General features: G+C 47.4%; 2 protein-coding genes across 2 annotated transcripts in view; both read left to right on the top strand.

The window, feature by feature from the left end:
• Nucleotides 1-14,377, top strand: part of LOC144826224 (tropomodulin-2-like) — a 322,058-nt gene that overhangs the window by 61,267 nt on the left and 246,414 nt on the right. The window lies entirely within an intron of this gene.
• On the top strand, nucleotides 11,943-13,550 carry LOC144826223 (uncharacterized). The gene is made up of 2 exons (XM_078684600.1): nucleotides 11,943-12,246; nucleotides 12,522-13,550. Exons 1-2 carry the CDS (start codon nucleotides 12,090-12,092, stop codon nucleotides 13,505-13,507), a joined length of 1,143 nt encoding a protein of 380 aa, XP_078540726.1. The 5' UTR covers nucleotides 11,943-12,089; the 3' UTR covers nucleotides 13,508-13,550.

The raw sequence follows: 14,377 nt of genomic DNA, 5'->3' as shown, positions 1-14,377 counted from the left end.
CGTCAATGCCCAGCTGACCACCTTCATAGAAGAGAACGCTATCCTCGACTCTTCCCAGACCGGATTCCGCAGCAACCAAAGCACCGAGACCACCCTCCTGGCCGCCACTGACGTCATCTACATGCTATTCGACCAGGGCAACAACGCAGCCCTCATCCTGATAGAACTTTCCGCAGCCTTCGACACCATCACCGTCTCCACGACGCTGACATTTGGGGACCCGCCCACGACTGGATCCGCTCCTTTCTCGCTGGCAGAACGCAAAGGATCAGACTCCCTCCCTTCCTCTCCGAACCCACAGAGATCAACTGCGGTGTACCCCAAGGATCATTGCTCAGCCCCACGCTCTTCAACATATACATAGCCCCCCTCACAGCCATTGTCAGACAACATGGGCTCAGCATAGTATCATACGCCGATGACACCCAGCTCATCCTCTCCCTCACGAAGAACCCTGAAGACACCAGACTCAGCTTCCAGGTAGGAATGAAAGACGTTGCAACATGGACGAGCAACAGCTGCCTAAAGCTCAACTCGGAGAAGACAGATGTCCTCGACCTTGGACCCTCCCTCACCTCTGGGACAACACCTGGTGGCCCTCCTTCCTCAGACACCCACCCACCCTGGCGGACCACGCCCGGAACCTTGGTATAATTCTAGACTCCTCCCTCACCATGACTCGCCAGATCAAAGCTGTTGCCTCCATCTGTTTCAACTCCCTCCTCATCCACCGCAAGCCCTTTAAGTGGATCCCCCGGAGCCAGAAAGACCGTCACCCACACACTCATAACGAGCAGACTGGACTACAGAAACATGCTCTACTCTGGAATCAAAAAATCCCTACTACACTAAGAACACCGCAGCCAGACTAGTCCTCGGCATCCCACTGCATCCTATGACATGAAAACATGACCCAACACCTGTGTGACCTCCACTGGCTCCCCGTTGAAAAGAGAGTAACTTTCAAGCTACTCACCCACGCCTACAAATCCCTCCACAACATCGGACCCAAATACCACAACGAAAGAGACTTTTTCTACGTACCCAAAAGAAATCTCAGCTTTGCCGACCTTGCCCTAGCAGAGACCCCGCGCATCTGCAGAACTAGAGCAGGTGGGAGAGCCTTCTCCTAAGTCGCAGCCAAGGCTTGGAACGAGCTCCCAGTTCACATTAGTTGCTCCCCTACGCTGCACACCTTCAGGAAGAGCCTCAATACTTGGCTTTTCGGATGACCCGGAGCTGCACCCTCCTACCCCCACAGCACCTTGAGACCCTCACAGGTGAATAGTGTGCTGTAGAAGACCCTGATTGATTGATTGATTGATTGATTGATTGATGATGAAAGAAGATGAAAGTTTATTCTTCAGTGCAGTTAAGAGTCATGGGTATTGTAAGTAGTAAGGTAGCAGCCCCACAGGGAGCTGCATCCCAGGCTCACATAAACATTCTATGACATCACACACACTCTGACTGAGCAGCAGGCACAGAATACAAAGCAAGAAATAAATGGCAATTAAAAAAGGATACCACACAGAGTATAGTGCTCCAGCTTGGGGTGTTTGAAAAAATATGGTAAGCTCTCCTGGGGTCATGGATTCAATGAGCCAGGAGACACAGTTTTTTTCAAGGTTGCTGGGGGGCTGCTGCACTACCTGCAGCCCCCCACAACTTTAAACAATGTTTGGTGGTGCCCCTGTCCCTTCTATGGACACCACCAGCATCCAAAAATATAAAAAGGTAGCACTTGCCGGGCATTATAGGGTGCTCCTTGTCTGGGTCAATGAATAATAAATGAGTGGTTCCTGATATTCCTGTAAATGAGCAGTTCCTGTTATTTAAAAAAAAAAATGTTGGGCACACCCCTTCCCTTAATTCTTAATACAGCCCCAGAATATGGGGTCCCCAGAGCCTGTTGAACGCTTGGAGTAAGGGACGGCATTCCACCTCCCCTAATTGTAAATATAGCCCCAGAGGATAAGGTCCCGGGCATCTCGGAGGCGCCGGGAGAGAAGTTGCATGCCCCCTCCCCAAAAACTATATTTTGCTGTCCCTCTGAGCCTTGGCCCACCAAAGGGGCTTTCTTTATCAAAAGTGGGAGACTGCCACTTTATTTGATCTGGACTACTGATCTGCAGGTCCTCTCTGGATCCTCAGCGCTGATTAAAATTAAATACAGGTTTTGACCTATAGGATCCCCCACGAAGACTAGAGGGCAGGGTACCCTGACCCCCTCTACGTTTTATCTTTTCTTTTTACTTTTTTTGTAAGACAACGATTGAGTCCCCGAGTCTTAACATTTCTGCCGTCACATCTTTGTTGATGTGGTGGCAGTCAATCAGATTTTATCTCAAGATCTTTTGGATCCGTGTATCCTCCACGGTGTGAAATATACACGTTTTTTTAACCTTAATTTTTCAAAAGGTGCTGAACGAACTTACCCCAAATCACAAAAATCACGCCTTCTTGACCAAGAGCTAGCTTTCTGCCAAATTTGGTGTCATTTTGTTCAGCTCTTTTGGCTGTAGCTGTGTTTAATTTTTCTATTGAAAAATAAATGGGGAGAATGCATTTTCAGACCTCCCCTTTTTCTTTCCCCTGCTTTACAGATCAGCCGAAACTTTCCAGGGAGAAATTGAGGTGTCGGCACATTGTGTGGAAAGTTTTCTGATCATTCTTCAAATTGTGCCAAAGTTATAAGCAAACCAAAAAATGCTTTTCCTATGGAAACGTGTTTCTAATTATAACTAACTGTAAATAGATATATATGTATACATATGTATACACACACACAATTGTTGTTTTTGCATTTATACACACACATATATACATGCACACATACACAAGTCTGATCCACTTTGACATAGATGTGCAGGATAACCCACGTAACCAGTTTCATTTGAACATTTTATACCACTCTTTATTTTCACAAGCTGATAATGTAGTCCAAATGCAATGGACTCTGTCCAAAAGACCATATGTGATTTTGCAATCTCAGGAAACAGATCATTCATGAGAGCCTGTGTGTACACTCAAAGTTGATTAATGCTTATATCTCTTTGGTTTCGGAAAAATTATATTTGTATTAATGACTAGTGCTGACTGTAGTGACGTGTTATTATTTACCGCCCATCTCTTGTACTCTCTTGACCTGACATGGAGAGAGGTTGTAGCCAGAAGTTTGCCTAGGCAGTAATTGGCAGTGATGGGTAGCATGCCAACCACGAAATCTGGCGCGTATTGATCGGACCACGAACATTTGAGAAAATAAGTGTGTGTGGCGTCGTGGGTCAGAAGTCGGAGGGACATTGTGCAACTTCTGGCTGCAACGCTTTATCATGAGCCTTGGCAATGCAAGCGCTATGTCTCCAGCGTGGAAGAGAGCGCTGCCAACCTCTGAGTCACGGGCAGCCTCTGTGCAGTTGTATTCCAATAATCACGTGGAAATGTGTTTACAACTCCAGTGCAGTCAGGAACAAATCAAATGAGCACCGCAGTGCCTAGTGCGCTACACTGGGCTGCAGGGAGCTAGGAGTCTTCTTCCAGGTAAAGTTCATATATACTCTTAATATAAGTACTGTTGTCTAGCCTCTTTGGGAACTATTTGAGAGGGATGCATTATAAAGTGACGCGTAACTTTGTTTGGGTTTGTTGTTGGTTCTAAAATGTTCACTGTATGTGTTTGGTCTATTTTCGTTTCCTGCAGTAATGCGTTTTCAGTAGTTTGCGAAGCCTTGGCTACTTTGTCTGACTTCTAACAGTAGTATGTTACTTGGAGGAGATTACTTAAATGGGAACAGCCTGTGCTGGGGCAGATTCTTACAGAGTCCTGTAACGTCTAGATCCTTTGGTGAATTGCTTAACAGTATCTCCAGAGGTAAAGTTTTGTTATGTGATGTTAAGTTATGTTATTTAATAGGCCTTATAGAGGGCGTTCAGTTCACTCACCCGAAGCTAGCTTGGCACTAGAAATTCTATCAGCTGAGACTGATGAACCCTTGAAGATGGTACATATACGTCATACTTTTCTTCCTGGAGGACAATCGGGGAACCATGGTCCTAATGTGTAGCAGGGGAGCGCTCGCGGCTATCAGGGCAAGATGAGTGGCCACCATAGTGAGGTTTACTGAAGCAAGAAGCTTCCAACAAATGGAGAATATACAACTCTTTGAGGCACGTAACAATGTATACGTTTGACTATAAAGATGGGAGAAGACCTATCCTGGCTTGGACATGGGGCCTTAGCTCAGTGGCATCATTGGACCACAATCATGCTCTAGAGATGCTCTCTACACGGCATCGGTTGCGTATTTTGTTGTACCCTGGAGAGAAGCATGTCCTTACCAGTTCTGTACCTGATTTTAATGTACTTTGGGTGCATCCATTATAGAGGAGGCATTCTTAATCCCTTCAGAAGCACAATTTCACGGAAAAAATGTACCGAGAAAGATATACATACACGTAGCTTGCGTCGAGTATTTTCTTGAAACCCATGTAGATGTTTACGACAAAGGGAACAGCTCATGTTAATGGACGTTGAACCATATACATTATATTGCTCTAAACAGCGAGGTGTGTTTAGTGCAGGCTGGTCGAAACTCAAGAAATGTGGGCTAGTAATGAACTGCCTTATTTCATAAGTATCTCTGCACCAGGCAAAGAATATCTAAGAGATTACACTTCAGTATCCTGTATACTGAGCAGTGGGGGCTGGTGAACTTTGAAAGGCGAGGGGCGTAAACACCTGCCTCGAACAGGATGATTAAACGAGTGACGTGAACAAGCCCAACCCTCTCCCTTGGGAAGGGTTCGAGGGGGTGGCCCCACTCCTAGGAGCAGTATTTTTTTTAAAGAGGCCAAAAGGTGCATTTTAAATCATATTTTTCACATAAAATGGCTCAAACAGATCTACATGACCTGAAATAACTATTCCAATAATATTGTGCTGTGCCGAGCCTTACACTCCCAAGGTTATTGAGGAATCGCCTCTCCCAAGAACACCTACAAATTGTTAGCAAAATTGCATATTGTTGCCATGGGCTCTCAGTGTTTATCATGGAGTTTCTACTATTATTTTTTATAAACAATATGATTATATCCTATATATATGGCCAGTGAAATTATTTTTTATTTTTTATTTTTCCTAATGATACTGAGAAAGTGTAATAGTGATCCATGAAATGTCATGGTAAAGCACTAAGTGTTTTTAAAATACCCCTCACACACTACGAATCCCATACTGTCATGCTTCATCATAGATGTCTCCCCGCCCCTCTATGGGGCGGGCGTGCTACAACCTGCGGATACGGTGGAGCACTGTTGTTGTGAAAATAGGCTATGTGTAGTGTAGGAGTGAGAGTGGTAGGGTCTTTGGAAAATACAAAAGATTAAAAGTTCCTGGGCTAATGGAAAAAACAAAATGTATTCACTTCCCTAGCTGGAAATATTAACAAGCATTTACAATGCAACGGTTTCGCCTTTGGAGAAGTTAGAGCTATTGGCATTGTAAATGACAAAATGTGTACTTATGTGTTGGTAACCAATTGTTTTTTTTTTAATATACATAGAATACAATCTGTAGGTTACACAATTGGCTTTGTAGAAGGCATATTAACCCTCTATGCTATTGTAGTAGTCAAAAAGGTGACTAGACAAAACCCAGATATCTCTAATGAGAGCATAACCACAAGAGTTCTCTTAGCATTATCTTCGCCCATTAAATTTGCTGGGGACACAAAATCTGCAGATGTCGGAGTGGGAATCTGTACTGGGGGGCAGGGGATTTAGGGCCTCCAGGACTTTTAAGTAATGGAAAAGGAAGCCAACTCTAAGGCCTCTGTGCCTAAACGGGGCTGACCTGTCGCCTTGCAGCAGCCCTAGAAGCACCTACATCCCTCTTAACCCCAGCAGCCCCTCAACGAACCAGGACGGGAGCCTAATTTTGCAGGCTCTTTAGATCCCCCAAACTCCTGCCACAATTTGAAAAATTTCATTGGAATTGCCACCCCCGCTGGTCCAGCTCCTATCCACTTGGGACCCCAGCAAGTGCCCCCTCTGTTTCACGATCACATTTGTCCTAATTAAGTTTTTGACAGGAACATTAAAACAAATAATTATAATCAAATTATAAGTTGACTGACAGACCCTGCTTTTCAAGATTCCACCCCTCTTAACTACATGTTCGATGTCACATATTTAACATCAATTTATGGGTTTCAGGAGTAAATAACTTACATTTCTACCACTGCTAATGGCTCACCTAGACGGAGAGGCCTACACAACGGCAGCATTCCCTTACACCTGGTGCACCTGTGCCATCATCACAATTGTTAGCACCTTCAACACCTATCCTATTGGTGTACCCCCACTTATCAGGGTGTACATGGCGGGTATAATTAATGTAGACCTGTCAAATAGACTATAGTGAAGATAATTCACCATGTGAGAAGTGCCTGAGGCACTTTAAGTTAGGGCTCCCCTCCTCCCCCTTTACTCAAAGAAGACCTCGCTTTTGAGGCTGCCACCGATGCAATGGGGAGGTTGTGGACGTTGTACTGGACATCGGCTGTGCAGACCCTCAAAACAATTAGCTGGAAACCTGCTTGTCTGTATGTGTTTGAAGCTTGGTTCATGCCGTGTGACATGTATCCAAACCGTGTAAAGGGAGCCCACACTGTGACAAGCGGTGGCACCCTGTGAGACGGAAGCGCTATTGCTATCAGCAGCGTCCATCGATCGCGCCTTCATCGCCAATTTTACGCCATAGGTGTCTTTATGCTCATGACATCAGTCCTCAGCCCCTGAAGACGTGCTCCGCGGTCACCCAGCAGCGTTGTCTAACCCAGCATCAATCTAGGCTTGTCGGCCAGGCCCCATCCGTGTGACAGCCAAGCACCGGAGCTCCGGAACACATTAAATCACTTACAGAAACATATGGGGCTCAGAAACACAGCGCGTACGAAGTGATGATCTCTACGAAGACCCCTGGGACAGATTCATTTTTCCGCAGGCGGAGCTGCTAACACGGGATTTACCTACGTGAGAGGGGCCGTGGGGTCTGACAGACGCAGGTGACAGCAGGGGCCGAGCCGGGGAGACGAGCACAGCTCTGGGCGGAAGCAAGCACTGTGCACCGACAACGCGCGAGAACAAACACAACACTGGCTCTGACACACACTGCTCGGAATTTGTTTCCCTTCCACATCCCCCGAACCAGAGAACATCTCGGTCACAGTACAATCAAAATAATTAAAGCCTAATCCCCGAGAAATCTGCCATTAACAGTCGTTTAAGTGCTTTAGGCAGCGCTTGGCGCCGTTCAAGCCCCAGCACGCTTTCCTCGAGCGGCGACTCCGATCTCTTCAGAGCACTTTATCACTAGTGTAAGCCGCTACCCACTGTTTACAGCCTCCATCATTCCCAGTCTCCATTTTCTTTAAGAAAACAAGGCCTCTGCCTGTTCCGACCGGTGCCAGTGCAGGCCCCACAGACCGACGCTGTGAGACGCGCTGTAATGGCGGCCCCGCTCGACGACGCAACGACCCCTGGCGCAAGGGTAAAAACAAACAACGGCGGCGGCTGCAAAAGACAATGGGACACAAGGGTTGTTTTGCTTCTGTGGGAGGGGAAGGGGACATGGACGGCCGGCGGGAGGGAGGCGGGAATCGTGCACAGGACAGCGAGGAGGGGGGGGGGGACGGCGGGAGGAGGGACACAGAGTAAGGCAGGACAGCAGCAAGCACGGCCCGGCCGGACCAGATTCGGGGGCGTTCCCGGCTTTTGGCTGACGTATCATGACGTAGCCAAAAGCCAAAGATTCTCGGGAACGCCCCCGAATCTGGTCCAGCCATGACGGACGCCTCTCTGTTCCAATGGCTAGCCTCCATTTATGGAGCTAGCCAATGAAGCAGAGGGGCGTGTTCAAGTCACCCATACTAGAAACTACAGATTTCTCTGGAGGCGGAGCTTACAGCTCCGCCCTCCAGCGAAACCTAAAAATGGGTGTGTGTAGGGGGCATCACATTAAGGTATACCCCCTACAAACACCCATTTTTTATATTTCCAGCTAGGGCAGTGAATAAAATTAGTTTTTTCCACTAGCCAGGGAACGTTTATTCTTTTGTATTTTCCACAGACCCTACCACTCTCACTCCTACACTACACATAGCCTATTTTCACAACAACAGTGCTCCCGCGGATCCGTTCACAACAACAGTGCTCCCGCGTATCCGCAGGTTGTAGCACGCCCGCCCCATAGCGGGACGGGAAGACCCCTATGATGAAGCATGGCACTATGGGATTTGTAGTGTGTGAGGGGTATTTTAAAAACACTTAGTGCTTTTCTATGACATTTCATGGATCACTATTACACTTTTTCAGTACCACTAGGAAAAATAAAAAATAAAAAATAATGCCACTGGCCATATACATAGGATATAATCATATTGTTTATAAAACATTGAACAGGAGGTTGATTTTGTCTTTATACCTCTTTACTCCCTCCCCCATTTGTTACCTTTTTCGTGTCTACTATTATGTCATGGAAAGTCTGCCATGCCCAAAGTATCCCCATTATATCAAAGATGATAGGTCACGGGGGCATGGCTTGCGCGCCGCTACGTGATGGCGGGTCGCGCTTGAGCTCCAGGGAGACGAGGACGGTCAGGACGATTTAAGGATCCCGTTTCCAAGTGTCTCTTCTTCAGCTTGCAGCATGGGGTGTCGGAAGGAGCAGTGAGTGCTCTCACATGGATTATATCGATGTATGACGTCCAGAACGGTCCTTTTTGGTGATTGATATCCTCTACACCGGCACTTCAGGGAGCGGCCGCCATTTTGTTTTTCAAGTGGCGTCGCTCGTTTCTTTTGCACCAGACCCATGTCTTCAAGCGTGACATGCTGAACAGCGGCTTTGAGGTGATATTTACTACTTTTTTGCATTGATGACCCTGTACAGTTGTCTCTATGAATTACAGACGCACTATTTGCTTACTGGCTGCTGTGCCTCTCTGACTGCCGATTTTCACCTCATGCGTCTCGCTCTACTTGCTTGCTTGCCTTACCTGAGGGGTTAATGCTATGTAACCTGACTGCTAGGTTGCTTGTTTTTTGGCAGAATTTATTTTTCGCTCTTTTGGGTCTTGCTGGCTTCCTTTTTTTTACCTCAACTGCTCTTGTCCGCCATTTTGTGCGCTGTTCTCCAGGACATAGTCTGCGCCTATAGAGCTACAGAGCTTCTGGTCAGTGACAGTTGTTGAGCTCTGGTTTTTTTGTATAACTCTTAACCCTTGCTCATTTACGCTACGTCAAATTCTTTTTGAACTGCCTATTCTAGTCTATTCTTATGGCGGACAGCATGGGGCCTTCCCCTACTGCAAAGGATTCTAAAGGGGCTTTGAAACGCTCTAAACAACAGTCCGCCTCTCCTGAATCCTCTCAGAAAGATACTAATTCCACTTTAGATGCTATTTTGGCGCGTTTAAATACGGTCCATGATATTGCGCAGTCTACTAAAACTAACACAGACTTATTACAAGTTGAGGTGGCTGCTATTAGGAGTGACTTTAAAGCTTTATCTGTTAGGGTTAAGAATACTGAATCTCGTATTAGTGTGGTAGAGGATACTACGCACCAACAGTCGAGGTCTCTTCTTCAGATGAAACGATCAATGGTGGCATTGCGCAGAGACCTTACGGAGCAGGAAGATCGCAATCGGAGGTCTAATCTGCGTATTTTTGGTCTTCCTGAAGATGCAGAACAGTCTGCCTCTTCCATGATTGATTTCCTCTCCAAATGGATACCTTCTACTCTACAAATCTCCTTTCAGAGAGACTTTGAAATTGAGAGAGCTCATCGAGTTCCTGCATTTAAACCTAAAAACTCCACTTATCCGAGAGCAGTAATCCTCAAACCGCTGCGTCATCAGCATTCAGAACAGATTTTGACTCACATGAGGAAAGTTAAATCGATATCTTGGGAAGGCCACCGGATTACTATCTCCCAGGATTTTGCCAGAGACACTGCAATTCGGAGAAAAGGATTTCTCTACCTGCGAAAACGTCTGCTGGACATGCATATTCCTTTTTCCTTTGCTGGTCCATCCAAGTTTCGTATAACTTTCCAAGGTCGCCATCAGATTTTTGATGAACCTGCTGATCTTTCCTCTTTTTTGGATAACCAACTGGAATCACAGATGGATTCTGCTCCGACTCTTGGATCTTCTGGGACTTGAGTTTTTCTCTTTGTTGTTCCACGTGGTTTAGTGCGTCTTACTGTTCCACATCTGTCATTACTCGAAGTTTATGTTGGTTGTTGGTTGCTATTCGTTCTCTGGCTGATTTGTCCGTACTTTGTCAGCGTTCTGTTGACTAGTATTGTTCTTATTCTTTCTCCGTCTCGGATGGATTCTTCTTCACCTCCTGGTTTTTCTAGGACTTGAATTTTTGTCTTTCTTGTTTCTCGTGGTTTCATGAGTCTTGGCGTTTCACATATGCCTTTGTTTTTTCGTTCCATATGTCGATTATTGGTTGCTACTCGTTCTTCACATGAGTTGTTGATCACTTGTCTGTTTTACTTTCATTTGTTATTGGTATTTATCCACTTTTTCTGATCTTTGTTTGTGGCCTTTTTGACTTTCTTGCTTGTTCTCCCTGATGTGGGAGTTTTTTGGTTCTTCGCTTATGCGTCTCACATCTTCTATTACCTGTTTTCATATGTTGGTCACTGGTTCATAGTCGGTTTCCAATTATTATGTCTGTCTCGTATCAGCTTTAGCTTGTCTTATTATTGATATTTCTCTACTTTCTACCGGTATTTGTTTGTGGCCATTTTGTCTTTCCTGATTATTCTCTTTGTGATGGGCGAGTTTTGGCACCATCTGTATGTATCTCATATTTGCTGATCTTTGTTTTAGGTTGTCCTTTTATTTTTCTTTACTTTTCTTCTCTTTCGATTATGCATCTGGCCGTGTAATGCTCTTCTCTTTTCTTACGTAGGTTATGATGTTTGTTTTTGTTAAGCCGTTCGAGCCGTTGTGTCAGTTATCCTCTTTATGTTCATTCATATGGTCTCTTTTTGTATATTTGCCTTTCTTGTACCTGTTTTAGGCCTCCCGGGCTAGTATTTTATTTTTTAGCACGTGATGGTATTCTGTCTATACTTTCGCTATGTGCTTTTCACCTTGTAACTTAGGGCCCGATGTAGGTAAAAGGGAATTTCCGATTCCAAAATACCGAGGCGGGCCGATTCGGTATTCTGAAATCGGAAAACGAGATGTAGGAAACAAACAGCGAAATAATAAGGAATCGGTCGGCATCGGTAATGTGAATCGGTACGTACCGAATCAGCACGGACCGAATCGGAAACTACCGAATCGCCTACCACCGAATCGGAACTAGCCGAATCGCCTACCACCGAATCGGAACTAGCCGAATCGGCTACCACCGAATCGGAACTAGCCGAATCGGCTACCACCGAATCGGAATTAGCCGAGTCGGAAAAATCAGATTCGGCTATTACCGAATCGGAGGTATGAAAACACACCCATGGCCAAAAAGCCCATAGGAATGCATTGAAGAAACCGATTCGGCTATCTCCGAATCAGATGATACCGATTCGGATTTTACCGAATCGGTAATATCCGATTCGGAGATAGCCGAATCGGTTAAAGCCGCTTCAGCCAATGAGGTGGCTCCCCCTCCCCCTCCCAAACAGGGAGTGGCAACCCTGGCAGGTGCAGCCAATTAAGAACTTTCTGGAGAGCCTGCCTGAGCTGAGCAGTCACAGTTAGCAGCAGTGGGAGTAGGAGGTAGTGAACTGTTCAGACCAAGATGGCAAACCAGAGTGAGAGCCAGAAGTCCAGCCAGAAGAGGAAGCCTAAGTTCAGCAGCACCGAGCTGCAGGTGTTGGTTGAGGAGGTGGTGAGGGTGCACCGGCAGCTATTCGGAAGGCTGTCCCTCAATGTGCCAGAATGCACCAAGAGGAGGCTCTGGAGCGATATCGGTCAGAAGGTCAACGCTGTGGGTGTCACCCCCAGGTCCCTGGATGAGCTGAAGAAGCGCTTCTACGACATCCGCAGCCTGACCAAACGGAAGATGGCAGAGATCCAGAAGCAGGCTGGAGTCACTGGTGGTGGCAGGAACCCGGCGCCACCCCTCACCGAGCTGGAGGAACTGGTCTCCAGCACCATTGAGAGGGAGAGCGTGACCGGAATTGGGACCCTGGACAGCTCAGCCAGAGCTACAGCTACAGGTAAGAGGCATGCGCATCAGGACACACCCTACCAGACACCTCCCCATTAGACACAATGCATAGCCAAACCCCAGCACAGTACTGCAACCAACATACAAGAGACAAGCATCATGGTACATCCAGTCAGCAGTAGGTATCAAAATATGGCAGTGCAGAATCACAAGACATGAAACAGTGGAACACATTCTACGGAGATGCTAGGACATGTGGAATGCTTTAATTGTACTGACTGTAATACATCGGTACTCTATTTACAAATGCTTCTTTGTACCTAGGGGCACCATCAGGCGGACAAACACTGCCAAAGGAGGCAGCAGCACCATCTACCACTGCACTCGCAGGGCCGAGCACGAGTCAGGCTGCCGAGGAGGAGGAGGAAAACACCATAGGCCTGGATATTGAGGGAGACCTGGAAATTGACTTTGATGCACTTCACTCCCCACAAATGCAAAGCACACCCTCCTTGCAATTCTCCCCAGAGAACTCCCCGACAAGGGAGCTCTTTCCACCTACACCAGCTCCTGCCACTGTGGCTCCAGTACACCCTGTCCTGGGAGCAGGGGCTCAGGCCCCGGCCAGCACCACACCCCCACCAGTGGCACCCCAGCCCACGCAGCAGGCGGGCAGCAGCAGTACCCGGCGCCGTGCCATTCCCACCACTGCAGACCCAGCACGGGAGGCCAGTGTGTTCCGGGGCCTCGAAGGCAATATGGTGAAGATCCAAAGGCAGCAGGCGAAATCCATCATGGCATGCCAACGCCAGCTCCTGCAGCACAACCTGCAGATGGGGGAAATGGTGAAAGGATTTCAGGCCTTTGTGGCTTCCAACAAGGAGGCAGTAGCAGGTTTAGGCAGGCTAACCACTGCCATCACACAGTTATGTGGCAGAATGGAGGAGCAAGAGGTGGTGCGCAGGCGGGATGCCCGGGTGCAGAACCGCTCCTTGAGCCGCCTTGCTGCAGCAACGGCACAACTCTGTCAGCGTGGTGCCAACATGGAGTCTAGTCTCGCTCAAAATACCGCAGAGTTGACAAGGGGAATGGCCCGCATCACGACAGCAATGGAGGCCTTGATCATCTCTAACACTGCCGCAAATCCTGCCCTGGACCTGGGGGATGCTGGGGACAGCAGCAGCCGCAGCAGCCCGGCCAGCGCTGCGTCAGAGCCACGCAGGAGCACCAGGCGCTCCGCAGATGCCGCTGGTCATTCTGAAGGGGGTGAGGGACACCACAGTGGGGCTGCAAAGCGCTCAAAGAAATAGCCTAGCAAGGGCGGGTGAGGCAACCTGGACCCTAGACTTTTGTTTTCATTGACATTACACCTTTGTTTTGTTGCACATCAGTGCAGTAACTGTGTAGCAACAGTATTAAAAATTGCTTATTCAACACAACCATTCACCTGTCTGTGCATTTTTACTCACTCAGAAATAGTTTGCTGTTATCTCCTCACGTCTATGTCTCCCATCACTTGGCGTACACACCCCAGCTGGCTGTGTTAGTGGCACAGCTTCGTCGTCATCATGGTCCTCGTAGTCACTCAACTCCACCTCAGTGCCCTTCTTCACCGCAAGGTTGTGTAACATTGCACAGACAGCTATGATTTTGCAACAGGTGATGGGGGTGTACTGCCTTGCACCTCCACTCTTGTGCAGGCATCTAAACCTGCTTTTCCAGATGCCGAATGTCCTTTCCACAACATTCCTGGTGCTTTTGTGGGCACGGTTATACCTCCTTTGGCTGGGTGTAGAGGGGTTGAGGTAGGGGGTGAGAATGAATGAACGGAGGGCATATGCACTGTCGCCTAGAAGGAAAAGGGGTAAAATTACTTACATGCATACATGTATTTCACTTTGCTGTTTTTGGTTATGGGGGGCTGATGATGTGTCTCACCTAGGAGGTATCCTTCTCCAAATTCCCCAGCCATCAGCCGTGCATAGATGCCGCTCTGTTGGAAAATGTAGGAGTCGTGGGTACTACCCGGAAATTTTGCTACCAGGTCTGTGATGATGCATTTCGCATTGCAGATCACCTGTACGTTGATGGTGTGAGTGGACTTCCGATTGCGGTAGATGTATTCTGTGTCAGATGGTGGGCAAATCGGAATGTGTGTGCCGTCTATGCAGCCAATGATG

This window comes from Lissotriton helveticus, chromosome 3_2 (genome assembly GCF_964261635.1).
Source record: "Lissotriton helveticus chromosome 3_2, aLisHel1.1, whole genome shotgun sequence".
Lineage (NCBI taxonomy): Eukaryota > Metazoa > Chordata > Amphibia > Caudata > Salamandridae > Lissotriton > Lissotriton helveticus.
This window is presented reverse-complemented; position numbering and strand designations above follow the sequence as displayed.